Below are 23,953 nucleotides of genomic sequence, written 5' to 3'. Positions count from 1 at the left end.
AAGCTCAATTTCAGCATTTCTCAGGTAGAATAAAGCTTCCAATTTAATTTGAGTGTTAATTTTGTTCACAAACAGTTTCTTTTATTTTGGTTGCAGGATTATCAAAATCCTCTACATTGCTAAGTTTAAAACTGATCTTTAAAGTGGCAGCTTATGTTTAAATAGCAGAGGAAGGTTCATGTATCTTTCTGAATTAGACAGAGTCTTATATTTACTTTTCTTTTTAAGTTTGAGTAGGTTTAATGAATTCTATCTGTTCTATTCAATTTTCCTGTAATATCTACAGCAAAATTTAGAGTTGCCAATTTGGATGTAGCAAGGACTAACAATCACTGCTTCTAGAAAATTTCCATGGGAGATAATGGGTTGAATAACAAATAAATAGAGTATTGTAGGATACACAGCAAAATTTAGAGTTGCCAATTTGGATGTACAAGTTGTAACAGTGCTGTAACAGAATTTCCATGGGACTTAATGGGTTGAATAACAAATAAATAGACTAAAAGACAAACAGAGATACATAGTTTTTACACTCGCCAGCTCACACCAAGGCCAGAACATGGCAGGATTTGGCTGTCATACGCAACAACAACCATCATGACAAGTGCAAAACCACCTGCGAGTCCTTCAAGCGGATGAACGTAAACAGAGCATGCTGCAGCACTCTTCACGTCACATGAGTCAGGACACGAGTCAGGGCGAGTGTCGGACAACCCCGCTCTCATGGTCAAGCGTCACACTGGAAATTATTTCTCTGGCAAAACTAGATTCATGGTTTCCATATCAATCAGTTAGCCTTGTTCCAATTTTGTTGCGGGGAGCGTGTGCACTTTACCGATGTCTGACAAAAACATGACAGGATGATATCAAAACGCTTCTGTATCCTTGGCAACGAGCTTGACACTCCCTTACAACATGTGCGTTCACCAGGGACATATCTGCACAAATTTGCCTCTGACCTCTCTTTGGCCATCACCATGGCAACAAGTTTTGCAAAAGAGTTCTGTAGAGTAACTACTAAACATTTTAGAGAGACTCCTAGACTAGTTTTGTCCACCTTCTCTGTATTGGCAGCTGCAGTTATTGCTCACAAAAAAAGTTAAAACACCCAGAGAAGTACCACAAATATAAATCTTCCCCATAGTTTAATAATTTGAGAGAGCAAAAAAGAAGGCCATCAATACTCTTGGCATAATTACATCTATTTCCATTTTGACTGGGAAGCACATAGCTAATATGCAGTCCACGTCACAAGATTATACTCCTCTTTACTGAATCCCATGCAAACATCTTACCTTTTGTAGAAAAAGCGGGGACGATGTGTCTGGGCTCCATAACTTGTCGTTGGCAACAAGATTTCTGAGGGGTACACCGAAAACGCCATTTTCTGATGTAAAAATGTACAAACAGACAAAATATTACTGAGGAACCATTCAGACTTCTGTGTGATATTCACCAATATTGTATAAATTTACCCTCTTTGCTTCTTACACCTTCAAGCTAGTCCAGTTATTGCTTGCTGGGGCTGACACTTTCAAAATTTATCACCTCCTAAGGAAAGGACTTTCACAACTATTATCATCACCAAGATATATGATAGCAATTATCACAACACCTGTCTTCATATTTCTTTTCTTTGTCACAGTTACCATGATTAACATTATTATTGCAATGAAGCATTACAGCAATCACCATATTTTTCATCATCACCTCACTGTTCTTGTCATCAACATATCATGATTACTTTCATCAGCATCATCGCCCTCATAATCGACATCATCACCCTCATAATCATTATTATCACCACAATCATTACAGATGCCCCCCCCCCCCCAATCATCATCATCATCATCATCATCATCATCATCATCATCATCATCATCATCATCATCATCATCAGGGGCGGATCCAGGAATTCTGTAAAGGGGGGCGCGACTAATATTTCTGGTGTCACTTCCGGGTTTCATTTGATTTTTTTCTTTTTATTTCTTTTGTTTTTAACGAAAAATAAAGGGGGGGGGGGGCATGCGCCGGTTGAGCAACCCACCCCCACCCCCCCCCCCCCCCCCCCCCTTTGGATCCACCACTGATCATGATCCACAGGATACTCACTGATATACAAAGTTTCTGCAAAATCTCCACTTACATCACCTCTACAATTAAAAGAAGTCCTGATCAACATCACATCAAAGGTACATGTACAATTGTATGTGCACACGAAAACCTTAATGTAATAAAAAAAAACACCCCTTAAAAAAACCCCCTAAAAACCACCCTAAAATGTTTAAAAAAAAAGAAAAAAAAAAAAGAAGTAAAACTCTCTCACCTTTGACTCTCCTCTTGGCTGCCTTCCGGACGGGGTCAAAGCTCAGTCCTATCCTGTCGAACATGGCAGTGAGTTCTATGAGGGCGATTTTCCGCACCTTGTCCACGTCCTTGCCCGAGAGAAAGTCCACCGGCGTTGTTCCCTGGGCATCTTTGGCTACTGTGATGTTCTGGAAGGAAGAAAAAGGCATCAATGATTTCATCATCTCAATTCATTCATGTGGTCCTACACTGTCTGTAAAGGTGGCCTGACGAGGAATTCCACCCCAATTATAGATTCATCTGCTGATAAAAGAATAAATCTTACGAGTGCAACAAAGAAAATTTGATCAAAATCGGATGAAATTTAGGGAAGTTGTGAAATTGTGAAGTTTTGCATACTTTGCAAAACAGTTCTTGTACAGTGGATTTAAATATGCAAATGAGTGAGCTGACCATGTCATAACCTCACAATTTTCCATTGATCGTGTACAAAAAATGACGAAATTCAATGTTTCTGTCATTGAAGTCTAAAGTATGATGTTATTTCTGGTTGAATAACTTCAGAATAGTGATCAATTATATATATCAGGATTTGAGCCTTGGGCATAATTGCGTTTGAATGAAAAACTGGAAATTCCAAAATTTCATGTATAAACTATGTGGCAAATTGTGAGGGTATGACATGCTCACTTTGCCATTTCCATATTCATATTGACTGTTCAAGAAATGTTTCCTGAAAAATTAACAAAACTTCAAAATGTCATAACTTCCTTATTTTTCATCCGATTTCGATCAAAATTTTACCATTGAACTCGTAATATTTTACTCTTTCTTATCAGACTAACTTATATTTGAACTGGATTTCCCCTTGAAGCATCTCAGTTCATTATTACACCATTTCCGTTCCCTCCTCTCAGGGGTGTCTTACTCAAGTTTTAGTGATCTCAGAGAAACTGCACCTATGACCAATTTCAGTAGATTTGTGGAAATACAAATGCACACTTGAGCAGTAGATCTTGAAACATAGTTTTTACAAAATGTAGTTCTACCATCCCCATGCACTACAAGGCTTGTTTCTACACCTCTTCTTGTATTCACTTGTTTTTTTTTTAATACTTGATATACAACATCACATCAAATACATCTAGTAGACTGACATTTTAATACAAAAATGACAGTTTTCCTCATCCGCTCCTTTACTAACAAGTATTTGTACCACAAACCAGCTCCAGCCTGATATATCTTTAGACCTACATTGTATTTTGAATACATCTCGACAATAATGTCCATATGAATAAAAAAGCAAACCAAGAAAATTGACTTATCTGTAAACCTGCCAATCCCCATAATTATTCATGTTTTTGATTGGCAAATACAAGTGTATATACACAAGCACAGAAATGAAACAACAAAAGACATGGGTAAGACTGATTCATGACAAGGCAAAGAAGAAACGCTACAAGTGCTATGATGGGTGCTGTCTACGAGAACTTTCTGAAAATAGAAACTCTTCCTGCACACTTGTTATTAATAATGCCCCATATTTCACCGACTGAGACCGAAACTGTTGACTCGCCGTTGACGATACGTGATGAGACTCATCTTCCTATCACTCCGGCAGGATAATTAGCGTGGGGGCACATTAAAGATGAAGATTAGCCCCTCATTCATATAAGGAAATGGACCTGCCGTAAGACTTCCGGCAAAAATTCCCCACCATGTTCAAGTTGACTGCATTACATGAAAGTGAATCATTTAATTGATCATAAAACAGCACAACTTTCATCGAAATCTGACGCAAAGCAAAACTGCCAAGTTTCTCATGTTTTCGCTAGGTACAACATGTATACTGTATGTACTCTTTTGTACATTGGTCTACATATTTGTAGATCGCATACATTGTAAACGCAAATTTCATATATTCAAAGGCAAAGGTGCCACTATCAAAACTCCATCTTTGGTTTGCTCATGTATCTAAAGCAAGAAAGACTTTTTTGATGATAATTTACAATGACAGGAAATCCATCTACATTTGTATTCACATGTAAACTAATATCATGGCCATGTATACAAGCACAGGAATGAATTGCTAAGATTTGCTATGACAGATTGTTATCAATTGTAGCCATCTGTACAAATGTTTTTGTAAGATTGCAACTGCTTATCTATCTACATTACAAGTATTATGTTTAAACGTAGATCAGCAGTTATCATCTTACATTTGTATTTGGGAAATATTTGAAAGTTCCTGATTGATTTCCTTTGACTTCTATTATGTATTGAAGTCAAACTTTCACTCTATTGCTCATTTGCATATTTTACAGTCTATAGCCAGTGTGAACTTGAAGAGGGACAGGAGTCTGGGTGAGTAGTGCATGTTTCAGTGCAAATAATATATCTTGATATCAAACTTATGACACTTGGGTGATATTGCCCACACAGGATAAAAAGTTTCTGCCCTATTAAAAGGGAAATCCAGTCCAAATATAAGTCAGTCTGATAAAAAAGAATAAAATCTTACAAGTTCAACGGTAGAAATTTGACTGAAATCGGATGAAAAATAAGGAAGTTATGACATTTTGTACTTTTGCTACTTTTTTGCAAGACAGTTCTTGTACAGTGGATATGAATATGTTAATGAGTGAGCTACGTAACCATGTCATAACCTCACAATTTTCCATTGATCGTGTACAAGAAAATGATGAAAATTCAAAGTTTCTGTCAATGAAGTCTGAAACATGATGTAATTCCTGGTCGAATAATTTCAGAATAGTGATCAGTTAGGTATACAGTCTGTACCAGGATTTGAGCCTCGGGCGTAATTGCGTTTGAATGAAAAACGGGAAATTTCACAATTTATGTACAAACCATATGGCAGATTGTGAGGTGATGACATGCTCACTTTGCTATTTGCATATTCATATTGATGGTTCAAGAACTGTTTCCTGAAAAATTAGCAAAACTTCAAAATGTCACAACTTCCTTATTTTTCAGCCGATTTCGATCAAAAATTTTCCACTGAACTCATAATATTTTACTCTTTTTTTTATCAGACTAACTTATAATTTGACTGGATTTTCCCTTCAAGAAGCCATATCACAGAGATGACCGGGCCACCGCTGCTGCCTCACAGATTCGACACTTACTGGCAGTTCTATTTCGAGGTTCTTGAATAAGTCGTCCTGTCTGATCATGCCATCTTCAATTCCATGAAGATCCTGCAGAATCATGAATTTTGGAGAAAAATGGGAGAAGAAAACAAGATGAAAATTGTTAGGTGGGCCAGTCATTTTGTGAAAGAAAATTGGGTGAAGCGAATACACTGCAACTGACTGACAAATTGCCCTACATCGACAATGAAAACATCTCGACGGAAGAATTTCATGAATTTGGACAAATAACAGTAGCTACTCTGCACCCGTGTGCGATAATCAGATTCTGTGTGTTGCATATCTGTGATTATTCAGTGTCTTTTTAAAATACAGTATTACGACTAGCATGATACAATAATGATGGAAAAGGCTGACAGCCCCTACTCAGTTGTGTTGATAGGACACAGCTGTCCTGAAGAAAAAAATTTGTATCAATTATATCAACTCTATCCATACTATTGCACGTATAAACTTCAGATTGAAAGAACATTGCACATTTCCATACAGTAACAACAAATATATATATATATATATATATATATATATATATATATATATATATATAAACTGGTAGATTATGTGAACAAAAGAAAAATGATCCAGTCTGCTTTCATATCAAGAGTCAGATTATACAGGAAGAGAAATGAAATGAGAAAGGAAAGGGGGGAAAAGAGATGGAGAGCATAAAAGTCAAATCTAGAGAAGAGTTGTGGGTTAGAGTTATAATTTCTGTACTGAAAATAATGCAATCATCAAATGCTATATTGATCATAATTAATACTCTTCCACACCTACGATCACTATCACTGGGTCAATATGAATAAGGCAGAACAACAGCAATAACAATCAGACCACTTTTTTTTAAAACTGCTTGGAACATTTAAGACAAAGAAAAAAATAGTACAATGTATGTAGGCTCTTTGATATTCCTATAATCCAATTCATTTCCAAGTGCAAGAACAAAGATTTCCATGAACACAATCATTGTTACCTGGACTTTTGGTGTTCTTTTTTGGCAGAGGAAACTACAGAGGCCCATGATGAGAAGCACGCTGGGAATCACCCACCACCAAACAAAACTCCAAATCATGAATGGAATATAAATGGAGAAAGTGGGTCTATGCACATTCCCACAACATAAAAGATGCAACTCAAATAGTAAAGTTCCAAAACTAATCCAACGTAATTCCAATGCAATAAGGAACTAAATGAAAATAATCCAAAAGTATGATCCTTAAATCCTAAGACGGGGGTCTGAGGGGAGCAGGGAAGTTCGTGTGGAAGGAACTTGCGAGATGGGGAGATCCTGGTGTGATTCAGCCAAGCTGCAGATGGGACGGCTAGAGATCACAGGGTTTTTAGTTCTTGTGGGTGACTGGCTGGGGTCTTCGACAGCAGGTACAGTGTCACTAAGCCCAGGCTGTATTGTCATCGCTCGGGAGAACCCCCCAATTGAGAGATGGCGCTGCTGTTATGATCAGTCCGCAACCGTGACAGCAGACAGACCGATCCCCTCGTTACTGGAGATGGCGAGTGATTCTAAACAGCTGCTCTGATGTCATCTCAAACACTGGTCACACCTCCGATGGTGATTCGGCAATGTAATGTTTCCAATCGGCTGCGGATTTTCTCCAACGAAAGATTCTTCAATACAATCACAGCAACCCAGAGCGCCAGATTCAAGGAAAAGGAAGAAAACTGATATGCAGCAGGAAAAATCTTAAAGCAGGGACATGCCTCAACAGGTATTGATGATGAAGTTCCCTTACACACGCTTTCAGAGTTACAGTCACTGCGATATAGTCAGGAAAGCTGTATTCTGGATAAAACAGTCAGGAGGTACTGGAGGAAAAGCAGTAATCAGAGACCTGCTTTAATCTCAGTCAGCGAGAAACAATTCTCCCAGCAGTTCGATCTGCCCAGGACGACAGTCAAAGTGCCGTGTGACTCAGAGCCGTACGCCTTTTGTTCACGACGTCATGACAACATACCGACTTCGTATGGCAAGTGGGTAGCGATACTACCAGAGAACGTGTTCCCGATTCCAAAACCACTGCGTGTGGGGGGGGGGGGGGGGGAGGGGTAGTGGAGATCGTGCAAAACGTTGGACAATGATATACCACCAGATAGAAGAGGAAGTTAGCACAGGAAACAGTAGAGAGGGTGAGAGAAAAGCTAACCCTCCAGCCAAGGCTAGAAAGGACGTTGCCTGCCATGTACCAACAAACAGTCGGTTTGCATCGTGGAAAGAAATGATCATTTCCTTGTACTGCTGACTGCTTGCATAACCCGCCCCGATTAAAACAAAAAAAAATCCCCAACTTTCCACGTACTGATTTACATTCAAATTCACTAATAAATATTCTCCTGTGCTCTGCTTATGTTGCGTAACTAACCATAAATGACGAAATGCCTCGCAGTATGTAAAAAGTGTGTCATTATTCTTTTCCATTGTAATGCTGATCATCCGATACCCATCAAGGTTTTAGTACAAAATAAATGGTCTTCCCTTGTTGGCAAGAGACCAAACAAAACAGTAAACATGCCAATCAAATCAGAGACCACTCCTACTAATTCCTAGTTGCTATAATCCCTTGGATTCCAACATCATTCCATCATTTTTTCTACAATTTTCCACAACACCACAGACCACATTTTTAAACTGGACAGAAGTGGATACAAAGATGTTTAGCTCCCAACTTGGCAATGGCTCATGTTTAACCCCTTGAGGACTGGCTGATTTGGCTATATAACAGGCATTTCCCATAAAACACCTGCCCAAGTATACTCAGGACTGGCCTTCAGTAGGCTAATATGAAGAAAAACAAGACCTGTGATGTTATCACCACGGTCACTGTATTACTTCTGTAGCATTGTTCCACATATTAAAATCAGTGTGAGCATTTTGTCTACTTCGTTATTACCAAGACAGTCATAGTGCTCTGTGAGCAGAAATTTGGACACATGAATCATTCCTTTTAGTCCAGTCAAAATAGGGTTTCACCCACCACTAATTGCAACAGTATGAATTCCACTGCAGTGCAACTTGTTATGGGCTCCTAAACACCATACTAAAAGTCCCAAGAAATCCAATGGGGTAAAGTGGCTAAATTTGCATAATATGCAAATTAGCTCCATAATAATAAAAATACAGTGTTTCCATGAAAACTATGCTTCTAGGTTTCAGATTGAAACACCGAAAGTGTTGAAACTTATGTTTTCAATGTCAGTTAGTGCGATGCAAACATGTCTATGTACATATTCTGGGCCTCATTTGCATAATATGCAAATTAGCTCCAATAATGATAAAAATACAGTGTTTCCATGAAAACTATGCTTCTAGGTTTCAGATTGGAACACCCAAAGTGTTGAAACATATGTTTGCAATGTAAGTTAGTGCGATGCAAACATTTCCATGTACATATTCTGGGCCTTATTTGCATAATATGCAAATTAGCTCCAATAATGATTAAAATACAGTGTTTCCATGAAAACTATGCCTCTAGGTTTCAGATTGGAACACCGAAAGTGTTGAAACATATGTTTGCAATGTCACTTAGTGCGATGCAAACAATTCCATGTACATAATCTGGGCCTCATTTGCATAATATGCAAAGGGTACCGAGCCAACGGAATATTCAAATGCACCAAAGTGCCCGATATGAGCATATCAAGAGTGTTCAAATGTGACATTTCAGTTTCTCTTCACCAAAAACAAACTTTTCAGCATTAGAAACCTAGCATGAATAATTTTAAGCGAATAATAGTTTGTTATCAGAAAGATAATGATAGCTTATCCATTAATTACGTAGAATCAATTTAATAATATAAACAACTGTCAACATCTATAACTTGTCCAATTTTGTAATTAATGAACTCTATTTGGAGAGGTGCTTATTCGAATCTGGATGATTCAGCTCTTGCACCCTTGAGGGTTTTGAGATATTGAAGATAGCACAGTCAAAGGAAACTCTGTGGGTAGTGACCAAAGTTACCCCTATCGATCATATCCCCACGGCCATTTGCAAAACATGCATCAACCAACGCGATTTCCGTTGTTCTAAGCGTACAAGATTTTTTTTTTTTTTTAAGTCGTTTGGCCGTCTAGCAAAGACTATTTCTATGAAAGTATATCTTTAAAAAGTGGTGCACATGAGTCAAAGCGACTCGGAGGGAGGTACCCGAATTTATCCCTATACCCTCACAGCCCGGTACAAAACACAGTATATACACGTGAATACACCCTCTATAACCCTCTATAACGTCCTTTTCGTTTCATTTCCATTAAATTTCAGTGGAAGTTATAGAAGAATTATTGTTCTACAATATCTATAAGATGAAAAGGTGAAATCCTAAAGGCAATGAAAAACATGCAGTATATACAACAGCGAAAAAAATGTTCCATGGGTACATGCCTCTGAAAAGTTCTTCCGCCTGTCTAGCACATACTCTTTTATTTTCGTAAAATGCAATTCAGGTAATACAGGAGACGTTGCTTTACAATATCTATATTGTCAAAAAGTTGGACATTCAAACGCAAGCCCTTGAGAAGTGCCCAAATCACCCATACCTTGACCTTCGTGGTCCCAAAACAGGTTAACAAAACATGCATTATATGCCGAAGCAAATTCAGTTGTACATGCACGTAGAAAGTCGTTTTGCCGGGTTGTAAATAAAAACACTTTACTTTTCATGATTTTTAAATGGTAGAGACACTGCTTTACAATATTCATATAGTGAAAGGGGTGCACACTCAAAGGCCACCGAGTGGGATGTGTTCAAATCATCCAACCCCCAGGGCAATATAGGAAACATGCACTATCATTTAGCACGAATATGTTCCAATTTTCCAACGGTTGTACAGCAAGTGCCCTATTGTTTTCAAGAAATGCAATATAATTGAAAGAAGAAAAAATTGCTCTACCTTAACTTTATTGTCAAAAGGGTGAACATTTCAAAGCAATCCCTTGGGAAGTGTCCAAAATTACACCTCCTCTCAAGCCCCGTAATTACAACACACGGATACTATGAACGCAAATACTGACGTTCTTTGGTACATGGTTTTAGAAGTAGTTCCGGCAATACAGCTACACACTTTTATATCGATGAATGTCGTGGAAATGATAGAAGAAGCATTGCTTCACAATATCTATTCAGTGAGAGGATGCACATTAAATTCCAATCCTGTGGGATGTGCCCCAAAGTACCCCACCCTCACGGCAATATAGAAAACATTGAATATCATTAACGCGAATATACTATATGTTCCAAACGTACATGTTTCAAACTTCGATCATGCCATGCAGCATGGGCACTTTTGTTTTCAAAAATACATTGTAGTTAATAGAGGAGACATCCCTTAACGATATCCATATTCTCTAAAGGGTGAACATTAAAGGACAATCCCTTGGGAATGGTCCAATATTACACCTACGCTCACGCACCCTTAAGACAAAACACAGATATTAGCAACGCAAACACCGTTGTTCTAGCGTGGATGGTTTTAAAAGTAGTCCCGGCAATACAGCGAATACACTATTTATCAATGAAAAGTTATGGAAATGATAGAAGAGGCTTAACCTTACCAGATCTATACAGTGAAGAGGATGCACATTAAATGGTAACCCTGTGGGATGTGCCAAAAATATTCAACCCTCACGGCAACTTAGAAAACATATAATATCATACAACGCGAATATATATATGTTCCAAACGTACATGTTTTCAAAATTCCATCGTGCTGAATAGCAAAGGCACCTTTGTTTCCAAGAAATGCAACTAATTAATAGAGGAGACATTGCTCTACAATAACTATATTGTCAAAAGGGTGAACATTCAAAAGTAATCCCTTGGGAAGTGTCAAAATTCACATCTACGCTCACGCCCCCTTATTACAAAACACAGATATTAGCAACGCAAATACCGTTGTTCTAGCATGAATGGTTGTAAAAGTAGTTCCGGCAATACATCAAATACAATTTTCATCGATGACAAGTTATGAAAATGATAGAAGAAACTTAACTTTACAAGATCTATACACTTAAGAGGGTGCGCATCAAACGGCAACCCTGTGGGATGTGCCAAAAATACTCCACCCTCACGGCAATAATAGAAAACATATAATATCATATAACGCGAATATATATATGTTCCAAACGTACATGTTTTCGAAATTCCATCGTGCCGTATAGCAAAGGCACTTTTGTTTCCCCAAAAAAATGCAACTAATTAGTAGAGGAAACATTGCTCTAAAATAACTACATTGTCAAAAAGGTGGACATCCAAAGGTAATCCCTGGGGAGGTGTCTGAATTTACACCTACGCTCACGCCCTTTATGACAAGATACGGATATTAGCAACGCAAATGCAGTTGTTCTAGTGTGAATGGTTTTAAATGTAGGTCCAGCAATACAGCAAATACACTCTTATATCAATGAAAAGTCATGAATATGATAGAAGAAGATTTGCTTTACAAGATCTACACAATAAAAAGGGTGCTTATTGAAGGGCGACCCTGTGGCGTGTGCCCCCGAAATGCCCTTTATCCTCTTGGCAATATAGAAAACATATAATATCATATAACGCGAATATATATGTTCCAAAAGTACATACTGTCAAAATTCGATCGTGCCTTACAGCAAGGGTATTTTTTGTTTTCAAGAAATGCAATGTAATCAATACAGGAGACATTGCTTTACAATACTTATATAGTTAAAAGTGATGCACATTTAAAGCGGCCCCTTGGGAGGCGCCCAAAGTTACCCCCTCAACCCCGCGTCCCCATATGCAAAACGTGCATTGTGCCAACGTGAGTACTGTTGTTATGAATGTACTCTTACAGTTACCGCTAATTTGCATTTTATGTAAATTATTTTTGTACGACCAATTCGAAAAGGCATCTATCGTGTTCATTGACCTACAAAATATAAGTTTATACATTTAAATCTTTAAAATTGGATAACGGGAAGCTGAGATCTGTCAATTTCCTCTCATTTCAGGTGCTAATTTGCATATTATGCAAATTTTACTAAATTGCCCCGCTGGATTTTTTGGGACTTTTAGTATGGTGTTCAGGAGGCCTCAATGACTTGCTCTGCAGTAAAATTCCTACTGTTGCAATTAGTGGTGGGTTACCCCCTAAAAATCGCTAGATTGACTGGACTATTTATGTCTCTCTCTTTCTCTCTCTCTCTCTGATATACACAATTGCATGTGTGTGAGATAACCCAGATTTGTGTTTCTTTTTTTGCTGGTACAGTGTACTTGTATATCCATACAAATTATTGCACAATTAACACTAAAAGTATCAAAATATAACTGAATCTTTCAAAAATATGACTTTATGATGATGAGAGTAGGATGCATCATTCTTTCATTACTCCATTCATCATTCTTCAATTACTCCATTCAATTCTTGGCAAGGCTCATCCTGCATTCTGTTTTCTTATTGAGGGTCAACACAGCACTCTTAATCAATGTTGTCGTCTTTTTTTTGCAATGTCATCTTGTTAGAAATCATTGTATTTCTGGTACATTGCAGAAGTCTGTATAGTACTGTATACGGCTAATATTTCGCGAGGTTTTATTTTCATGAATTTCACGAGTCAGGTGCTATTCACAAAATTAAAAACACGCAAAAATATTGACTCTGATCTCAACACGAATGTGACTTCCACACATACATTTCTCCATTCAGTCCTGGGGGGCATTTCATGAAGCATTTTTGTCCGACAACTTGTCGGACAAATTTGCTCTCAGCCAATCAGATGCAAGGATTTCAGTAGCTTTTAACATTTTGTCAGACGAAATATCTGACAAAACGCTTCATGAAATGCCCCCCTGTACTCCACGATCGCAAATTTAACCACTCGTGAAATCGTCGGGAAGTCCCGATTCTCAAAAATTTAGACTCGCTAAATATATGGCGTATACAGTATGCTCTTTTCCTTCCATTTCTTTCATTCATGTACCCGAGGTCAATGCATACAATGTATGTCGAAAACAAACAAACAAACTAGTTTCCTCAGTAGCGTAGACGGAAATCCCTTCCAAGGTCACAGAGCTGGCATATCACAATCACTCTGAACTTGCAAGGGAAGAAAATATTTCCTGCTTGAAAACTTACGCAGAGAAAAACACCCAAATATATCAATTGTTACAATATCCCAAACCTTTCCTCATATCAAAACAATAACTAGAAAATATTTAGAGAGCACATACTTGCACCAGAGCAGGTATGAAAACTTAAAGGGAAAGCACAGTTGTGGTTGGTTAGATGGGGCGTCAGGTTTCCAACGTTCTTAAAGGACAAGTTCACCTTCATAAACATAAGGATTGAGAGAATGCAGCAATATTAGTAGAACACATCAGTGAAAGTTTGAGGAAAATTGGACAATCGATGCAAAAGTTATGAATTTTTAAAATTTTTGTGTTGGAACCGCTGGATGAGGAGACTACTACAGCTTGTGAGTCATATGCGTACAACAGTATAAAGAAAATGTAAAGAAAATTCAACATATTTTCACTTTTTTCGCATAATAAAAGAGCACTTGACTTGCCTCTTTCTAAAGGCAGGGGGAATAATATTACCCATAACATATGTCGGTAACGAGTCAAGGGAGTGTGTACTTTTTTCAAAAGATGAAATTTTGTGAAATTCTCGTTGTATTTTCCTTATATTGTTGTACGCATGTGACATCTAAGTTATTCATATAATGCAGTAGTCTTCTCATCCAGTGGTTACTGCATTAAAACTTCAGAAATTCATAACTTTTGAACGGATTGTCCGATTTTCCTCAAACTTTCAATGATGTGTTCTGCTAATATTGCTACATTCTCTCAATCCTTATGTTTAATGAAGGTGAACTTGTCCTTTAATGATGACTTTTTGAGATAATGTGTAGCCTGTTATAAAAGAACACATGTAATTCTAAGAGGAATTCAAAGTTTATTTGATGAAAATTTATTTTGAAATGACTGAGACAGCAACCGTGGTATGAATGTGAAATCTTGTAAAGCTGTTTTTTTTTCAAACAACAAAAACAACATAAACCTTTAAATATATACATGTAAATAATTCTGTTTTGTTTTGTTTTGTTTTGTTTTGACTCCGGAAAAACAAATCAACAAGCTTGTTTCGAAAACAAAAATGAGGATATTCGAATGAAAGACATTACATGAATTCACAGTAATCTTGCTCCACATTCACACACAAGGTCAATACAAGAAAAGATAGAAAAAGAAAATGGTGTAAGGACATGCTATCAAAAGGATAGAATATTTCCTAGCCTGAACAGGTGTGAAATACCCTCTCATTGTGAACTACAGTACCCCTGCATACAGCAATTCATATGTGAAATACCTTCTGACACGCAACAGATGTGAAAGACTCTCACTAACTTTTGGTAGATTTATACATGAAGATAGTACATGACTGTGTGCTTACTACCCTGATTTTAATTCATGCATGAAATACAGCAACCTCAACAGATACAAAAATGTGAAATACCCACTATTTTGAATAGCTACATATTACCTTCCCTTGACTTCACTTCATTATATTTTTATGACCCTGCATGACAAAACCGACAAAAAGTTGCTGTAGATTTTTTTTTTTTTTTTTTTTTTTTTTTTTGGGGGGGGGGGGGAGATTCTGAGAGAGCAAATATTAAGGTCTAAAATGATGCATAACTCAATTCAAATGGACCTCATGACCTATCTAATTATCGGACAAAAAGCATGCACTCTGGAAGAAAGGAACATTCCCCCTTAACCCGGAAATGGGACTCCTTTGCAAGAATGAGATGGGACGGTGACAGGAAATTCAGCCCCTAGACTGCTCCCATCACCTGAATCAGTCTGATCTAGTCACCTGACACAGTCTCACAGAGTCACCTGACTCAGTCTGACCGAGTCACCTGACTCAGTCTGACCGAGTCACCTGACTCAGTCTGATCCAGTCACATGACACCTGCTTTGATAAAAGACTCAGTATCATAGGAGATCCATGGAGCAGGGAGGCTAGCCCAGCTCAGATATATTTGAGAATCCTGTAACGAACTGCGTACAGCGTTATATACATGTATGAAATTCAAAAATTGTTTTCATTTTTAGCTATTAAATACTTGAATGCATGTTCTCACACCAAGATATATCAGAGTTAACAATTTGTTCTTTTCTATTTTGAGTGGTTGAAAGGCAAGTTTTATATTTGTACCGCTGAAATATGAGATTTTTGTCATTTCCATTTATGAAATGAATAAGACATTGTGAGAGCATGACATCATCAACTTGCTCATTTGAATATTCATAAGGACTGGTCAAGAAACGTTTCCTGAAAAGAACTGCAAAATATCAAAATGTCATATCTTCCTTATTTCTTAACCCACTTTTGTCATTTTTGTATCATTCTGTAGGAATATTTGTTTCTTTCTTTTGAAGTTAACTTGTTTTATTTGGGGGGGGGAGGTGGATTTCTTCTTTAAAGAGTTGCTGGAGGGGGGGGGGGGTTGGGGAGGGGAAGGGGAACAGGGAGACGGGAGGGGGGGGGATGATTCTAGTCATGCTAAATGTAAACCCACTTGAACTCATGACTCCTCAAAATAGATACCCCATGCACGCTCTCCCATAAAGCATCAGCTTGAATCACGTTACACATTTTGACAGAGATTGTGCAGGGGGGCCCCTCAAACTCTGTTAGTAGCAGCTATCTGTGCCATCTTACAGGGTTGCAATAGTTCACATCTGTCTTTCTCTTGTCACTCTCTCAAATTTTTACATCAATTTTTCTCTCATCGCTTATTTTTCCCCCCATGCCCTTGAAGTTGACAGTATTTGCCTGACACAAGGCTGTGTTTGGTACTTGTACATAATGTGCCAACATCTGCCTTTTTAAAAAGTAATATTTTTTTTAGTTTTGTTTTTGTTTTTGTTTTCTTTTCTTTTCTATCCCTGCCTGCCTTATTGCAAGATGTACAGATGGGACAATAATAGACTCAATGTGAAATTGTTGGTTCCCACAGCAGTAAACTCTGTTTTAGGGGGTTTCTCTGCACTTATCGTTGTGGCAGTAAGTGCACGTCACTAGTATAGTATAACTGCATAAGCTGTCTGGATTACAGTATTGATACAAAGCTCGTAAAGTTCATCAGAAATGAATGCACACATAGACATACCCATGCATTACAAAAAACAAACAAACAAACAAACAAACCTGCAGTGAAAAGGGAAAAAAAATCATCCATGCAAATTGAGTGCAAATCATGTATCAAAGAAACAAGAAAACGAAAACGAAAATTGCACTTATCATGAATGCCCAAAACATATTCATGGATTAATACGTGTTTGTATTTATGAGTGATTTGTTGTTATTGTTGTTGTTGTTGTTGCTTTGTTTGCATTACTTTGCCCATCACATGTGAACCACTATTTACTTGTATATAGGGCATAGAATACTGCTTCAGTCTTCAGGTGAGCTTTTTGTATTAAAGAAAAAATGACAATTCACTATATGAACCCTGCTTGGCAAGTGAAATTGAATGTAGTCCATTTCAGGGAGCTGTTTGTTTGTACAGCATAGAGGCCAAGGCCATACTCTGTCATAAAAAAATTGCTGAGTAGTTGGTGCATGATATGGCATTAGAGTTTGGTTGAGTTTTGACTGAGAAGTGACGAATGGAAAGTATTCACACACATGACATAACATAAAAATATGTACCATCATCCATTCTTAGGTTCTTTTCGTTCCCATAACATGAAAATGAGAAATCAAACAATGAGAATGAACAGATATCATCTTCAGAAATCACCCCCCCTCCCCAATCAGGTGTGTTTATGAGTGGGTGATTGTATTTTTGTTCATGAATGTGGTTGACAATAAAATGTGTGGGTGATTGGTGATTGTTTTTCTACCCAGAACTTTTCATCCATATACAGTATGATTCCCATTCCGCAGGTGAAGCTCTATGAAACAAAACAGACAAGTTGTGCACACTTGCGCAAAACAAAAGTGAAATATGCCACTTCCTATCATAGTGAGTGGGTAGACAGCAGAAGTGCACAGAATCTCTTGGTACTTTTTATTAAAGGACAAGTTCACCTTCATATACATAAGGATTGAGAGAATGCAGCAATATTGGTAGAACACATTAGCGAAAGTTTGAGGAAAATTGGACAATCTGTTCAAAAGTTAAGAATATTTTAAGTATCTGCGCAGTCACTGCTGGAAGAGAAGACTACTACAGTGTATGATGTCACATGCGTACAACTACACAAGGAAAATAAAAAGAGAATTTCACAAAACTTTACTTTTTGAATATAAAGTGCACATTTCTTCTTCTTGCTACTGACGTATGTTAAGGGTAATATTATTCCCCCTGCCTTCTGAAAGAGAGAAGTCGAGTGTTCCTTTGTTATGCGAGAAAAATGGATATATGTTGATTTTTCTTTATTCTTTCTTTATATCGTTGTACTCATGTGACATCACAAGCTATAGTAGTCTTTTCATCCAGCCATGACTGAGCAGAAACTTCAAAAATTCATAACTTTTTAACGGACTGTCCGATTTTGCTCAAACTCTCACTGATGTGTTCTACTAATATTGCTGCATTCACTCAACCCACATGTCTATAAAGGTGAACTTGTCCTTTAACCCGTTGAAGACTATTCCTGAGTATACTTGGGCAGATGTCTATGACAAATGTATGCTATAGCATATCAGCTTGTCTTCAACGATTTATTATGTCTAACCCATTCAAGTCCAAGAAACCTTAATTGTTTCCGTTTGGTCCTGACCCTTTTTGCCCAATAATATTTGTTGCTCATGTTAGTTTTGCTTATGGGAGTGCTAAAAAAAAAATTTCTTGAACTTGAGTCATTTCTTGCTCATATATGATCGCTTGTTTCAGGTGAAGAATTTTCAGAGGCATCTCACTGGTTCCATTTAGAACTTAGTCTCAAATTGGCAACGCAGTCTAAAGGATGAGATTCATGTTCCTCTCTTCAACTATTTGCATTAGTTTCATACATTTCTTTCTGACTTAGAGCAGATTTTATAGTGAATCTACCATTTCTCATCTCATTCTTCTCCACTAAGATACGCAGTGAAATTCAGAATTGCCAATTTGATGATTTCTCTCTGATTTTGTGCAGATTTCATTCTAAGTCATTCCATCTTATCATTCCCCTGTATAAGACATGTATTGAAATTCAGATTTGCCAATTTAATGACATGATGATTTTTTTATTTTTATTTTTTTAAAGCAGATTTTCCCTATGGACCTTAAAGGGAAGGTAAACCCAAAGAGCAATGTGGATTGAGTGAAAGCAGCAACATTAGTAGAACACATCAGTGAAAGTTTGAGGAAAATCGGACAATCGATGCAAAAGTTATGAATTTTTAAAGTTTTGGTGTTGGAACCGCTGGATGAGGAGACTACTAGAGGATATGACGTATGAGTGGACAACAATACAAAGAAAATATAAAGGAAATTCAACAAAAATTCACTTTTCTAGAATTATGAAAGAGCAGTGGACCAACCGTTTTCAGAAAGCAGGGGGAATAATTGCTACCCTTAACATATGTCAATATCAAGTTGATGGAATTTGTAATTTTCATGAAAAATGGATTTTTGTAGTATTTTCTTTATATTTTCTTGGTATTGTTGTCCACTCATACGTCATAACCTCTAGTAGTCTCCTCATCCAGCGGTTCCAACACCAAAACTTTAAAAATTTATAACTTTTGCATCGATTGTCCGATTTTCTTCAAACTTTCACTGATGTGTTCTACTAATGTTGCTGCTTTCACTCAATCCACATTGTTCTTGGGGTTTATCTTCCCTTTAACCCGTTGAGGACAGACTGATTTTGCTACAACACGCATTTTCTATAGACACCTGCCCGAGTATACTCAGGACTTGTCTTCAACAGGTTGATTATTAAAACTAGCCATTATTTTGTGACAGTTGATGGTGAATTTCTCATCTAAATTGAATCTATACCAGTCAGACATGATTTATTATGCTCTCAAAGCATCAAGTCCTGAATATTGATGTATAAAAGGTACTTTTAATCATAGTTTCACTCGGTGAACCATACTTTAACCAGAAATCCAGCATATCTTTAAAGGAATAATGCATATCTTATGACAAGTCTTTGTACATGTGGATAAGGATCTGTCCATGGTGTGGATTCCATAGGTCATCGCTGTGATCTTATCCGCACAGCATGGACACGTCCCAAGAAAGAGAAATCTTCATATCAGACGGGAATATCTCCCGACGGATGGGCGTTGATGTGAATCAATCACTGAATTGGAAGTGATCATAGTCCCACAAGTACAAAAGAAACGCGGGGACAGAAGCGAAGCTTTAAGGCCTCAAGTCTCAACAGCATTCACATCAATTCTTCCATGTCAAGGCCATGCTAAATCTTTCTCTGTCAGAAAATCTCGCCAACATTGATTGGTTCATTGTTTCTGCAAATCCAGCCATTTAGTGGCCCCTTCGAGGTAAAGTCTTGTTTGTCAACGATGTAGATCTCTGCAAATCTCTGTGGTGTCAAAAAAAGAAAAAAAAAATGCTGGGAGCGTCATTACTAAAATCGTCCGTTTGCCTACATGAGGAGGGCAGGCTTGATACAGCAGGCTCGACGGGACAAATATTGCACAAAAATTCTGTGCTGCAGGAATTATTTAATTAGCAAAGAAAACACTCCAGGGGGGTGTTTCATAAAGCTGTTCTTCGGCTAAGAACAACTATAAAAGCGACTGGTGATCAGTTCTTGTGCCCATTCATTGAAATTCTGATAAGTATAGCACATCAGAACGTGTTCCAGTCGTTCATAAAGGGGATGGCTAGTAACTGATCAGTGGGAATCAGTGGGAATGCTGGGGGATGATTGTTCCAATCCTTGTGGGATTCATTTAAGAGCAGGCCCTACATTATATATCTATTGTTGTGTGAAAATTATTTGATTCAGAATGGTCTCATATTCAATCAATGTGCAGTTCAATATTTCCAGGTTAGCATGCCTGTACAGTGACGGGGCATTAAACTGCACATTACTTGAATATGAGACTGTTCTGAAGCAAAAAATTACCACACAACAATAGATATATAATGTACTCTTAAATGAATCCCACAAGAATTGGAACAATCATCCCCCAGCATTCCCACTGATCAGTTACTAGCCATCCCCTTTAAGTCATTGGTAACTTTAAGAACAGCTTTATAAAAACACCCCCAGCATGTACACAAACTGGTAAAAAATGCACCACAAGGGTTACCTATTGATACCATGGGCTGTCCTGGTATATAGTTTGTAAGATTTCCTATCTTTACATTTACCAAATGCAAATCATGTATGAAATCTACTCCTTAATCAATCAGTTGGAGAAGACCAATCAACAGATGCTGTTCAACAGGACTCTATGAGTTGAAGGAAAGTGTATTCATAATGTTTGGTTATGAATTGGCAAGTGGTTTCAGTCAGCTAGATGTAGAGTTTCTTCCTTTTGAAGCAGTTTCCCATAAATCACCAGAATAGTCATTAAGAGAATAAAGTTCTTGGGGCACCTGGCAACCAGTCTGTAATTTAAACCAGCAACAATTCACAAATCAAAATTCTGGGAAAACTTCCGGGTCTAAATCCTATTTTCACTTTTCTAGCATACTAAAGGAGCAATTGACTTTCATACCACTTTAAGAAAGAAGAGGAAATAGCATTACCTTTTAAATATGTCAGTAACAAGTAAAGGGAATGCATATTTTTTTATTAACAAAAATAACTTGTGGAATTCGTGAATGCGTGATGTCACTTACTGAAGTAGTTTATTCATCCAGCTATGGCAGCTTTCCGCCGTTTTGCTTTGCTTACCAGAAATCAGTGACTAGTCTTCAATTATGTGCAAACATACTGTACGGCCTACATATACATTGTAGCTCTAAATTCATCAACAAGTGCCCAATCTCCCCCCCCCCCCTTCTCAAGACACATCAAACCAAAATATGCCGGACGTATCAAGAACTTGTCCAATTTGAAGCGCTCATCCAAGTGCTCCTTCCCAAGTGGTAGAAGCACATCCTGAAAATTTGATGATGATGCACAGTGGCGCAGTGTGATTCAGAAGCATTTGTCAGCGCTCCAAATATAACACCTCGCCTTCTGTGTGGGTAATACAATGCACCTGTGTTTTTAAAGACCATGCAGGGGTCTGTTTCATGAAAGTCTTATGGGAGACTTTTTTTGCTCATAAGACATACTTATGAGAGACTTCATGAAGTGGATTTTACTTCTCTTTGAAAGGCACTCATGGCTGCATAGAGGTGACTTTGGCCATTCTGAGATTTATGTACACTTTTTTTTTGTGATGACTTCATGAAATGAACTCTGGGTAGTGTAAGGAGAGACCAAGGTGGACCTGAATCCATCAATTTTCATTCACGGCTCGCTAGGGGACACTACAAAATGACCATAAGCGCAGGCATCCAAGAGTAGAAATGCCCATCAGCAAATATGTGCATCGAAGTGTATGCTCATTGGTGCTGATCACCTCAATGAGAATCTTCATAGCCGTGTATGTGGGCCGAGTATAGCGCCACCGTTCACGATTCATTACGGGGATTCCAACCCGTATACTGTAAGAGTTGTGATTTTCATGTACAGTTTGACAATGAGGAGGTCATCTAGACATTTTCGTAAGATGTTGTTCTTCCGCGATTTGACACCAAAGTTATCATAAGTGCACTAATGCCTGTCCATTCATTCTGTTACTTACATGGTGATATTTTTGTGTGTTAAATTATAACATCTTCTACAATATATCTGAATTGGAACAGCTTTTCCATTTACTGTTCTCCTCATGCTACCAATTCTTTACCCAACTTTGAAACATAATATCTAGAACATAACCCTATCATTCCCATTGACAACCTGTTCAGTATATAGTCAATGATATTTATAGAGTTTGTGGTTCTGAGGGGGTTAATCTAAGACAATCATAGGGGTCATTGGGAGGGGAGCACGATGAAAACACAGATGGTTAGTCTTACCAATGACACATCCATTTACCCCTAATAAGCAGTGCCCTAGATATACAAGTAGCCTTGTTTCAAGGCTTAGTGTGCCATTTTCTTCTTAACCTCACTTCACACTCAAACTCACATTCATTAGTCTTTTCAAAATCTTTCTATCATAATATTATCTTTTATTTCTTCTCTTTGATGAATCATTCTTTGTCATGTGATAAAAACAATGGTCTATTATCACAACTTTCACAGTTGCTGGTCAACAGTGACTCCCTTTGTTTCACAAACAGGATTTTAGCCTTTTATTGAGACGAAAAACCAATTTTTCTCAAGATTAAACTTCTTGTCCTCTTTCACCACTCAAGACTCGAGTTCCTCTTAGAACTCTAACTCTCTCTCTCTATCCATCTACTCCACTCTATTCGTTCCACTTCTAACCAGAACTGCACAAAAAGGAGACACATTTTTCATAATTCTCCACTCATATATTATCAACCTTCACAACACTACAGCTCACAATCCCATGGTGGACTATAAACCTCATTTGTCTCAACTTACTATAACATGTGGCATTGCTATCTATATGCACATAAATGAAAGTTAAACAGAAGAGTTTTTCTTCTAATGAAAGCAAGCTGCGATGGGAAACCAGTCTCAAACGGAGGGTAAGATACAAGGAAATGATACCCATATCAATCAGTGGCGGGACTTATTTTCATATTTCCTCAATATTTGAGGAGGAAATGGCATAAAGTGATATCACTGAAATACATGTATGGCAGGGGGGGGGGGGGAGGTGCTGACTTTGAAAGAGGTTTGATGGTTAATGATGAAGTTGATGTGCTGACCCAATTAATTTTTCCTGATGCATCTTCCTTTTCGTGACTACGTAGATCGACATCAGAGCACAGGGACGGCAGCGTGGTACACAATCAGCTCTGAAAGCATTTTATGCCACATGTCCTTGTATTGAAACAATCAACAAAAGGTGAGTCCCACTCTTCATTAGGACCACTTTGTTTTGGGATATCTCAGCCATTTTGAAACAAATTTTCATCAAATAAACTCTGAATTCCTCTTAGAATTGCATGCTCTTTCATATATCATAAGAAGTTTTTCTTTATCTCAGTTGTAAACATGAAGCCCCATCTCAACCAAAACTATACCATCCCTTAACAATTCATAACTTTCTCTTTGGAAGTTGCATGCTACATTTTGAAAGCAAAATTCTATCACTCCTATCCTATTGATTGATTTTACCACACCTGAAATCAATTTGAACACCAAGCTGCTTTTCATTCTAATGCAAACTTTTTAATAGACTGTTCTGTTTTCTAGTATCATTTTTGTCTAGGCAGGAGTTCTTTATTTTATTTTTTTTTATTGAAGTATAAAACCATACAAAGTGTGCAGCTGGTACATAGTGATGATATCATACTCTTTAGCTTACACACATACACACAAACA

General features: G+C 37.6%; 1 protein-coding gene across 1 annotated transcript in view; it reads right to left on the bottom strand.

The window, feature by feature from the left end:
• Positions 1–23,953, bottom strand: part of LOC139712423 (rho GTPase-activating protein 18-like) — a 200,525-nt gene that overhangs the window by 25,277 nt on the left and 151,295 nt on the right. The window contains exons 8-10 of the mRNA XM_071624245.1: positions 5,454–5,525; positions 2,327–2,495; positions 1,296–1,387 (exon numbers count right to left, since the gene is read on the bottom strand). Of these exons, the coding sequence (XP_071480346.1) occupies positions 1,296–1,387; positions 2,327–2,495; positions 5,454–5,525 (333 nt within the window). The remainder of the gene's footprint in view (positions 1–1,295; positions 1,388–2,326; positions 2,496–5,453; positions 5,526–23,953) is intronic.

This window comes from Diadema antillarum, unplaced genomic scaffold, assembly GCF_040938485.1.
Source record: "Diadema antillarum isolate AM-2024a unplaced genomic scaffold, OU_Dant_1.0 seq00001804_RagTag, whole genome shotgun sequence".
Taxonomy (NCBI): domain Eukaryota; kingdom Metazoa; phylum Echinodermata; class Echinoidea; order Diadematoida; family Diadematidae; genus Diadema; species Diadema antillarum.
This window is presented reverse-complemented; position numbering and strand designations above follow the sequence as displayed.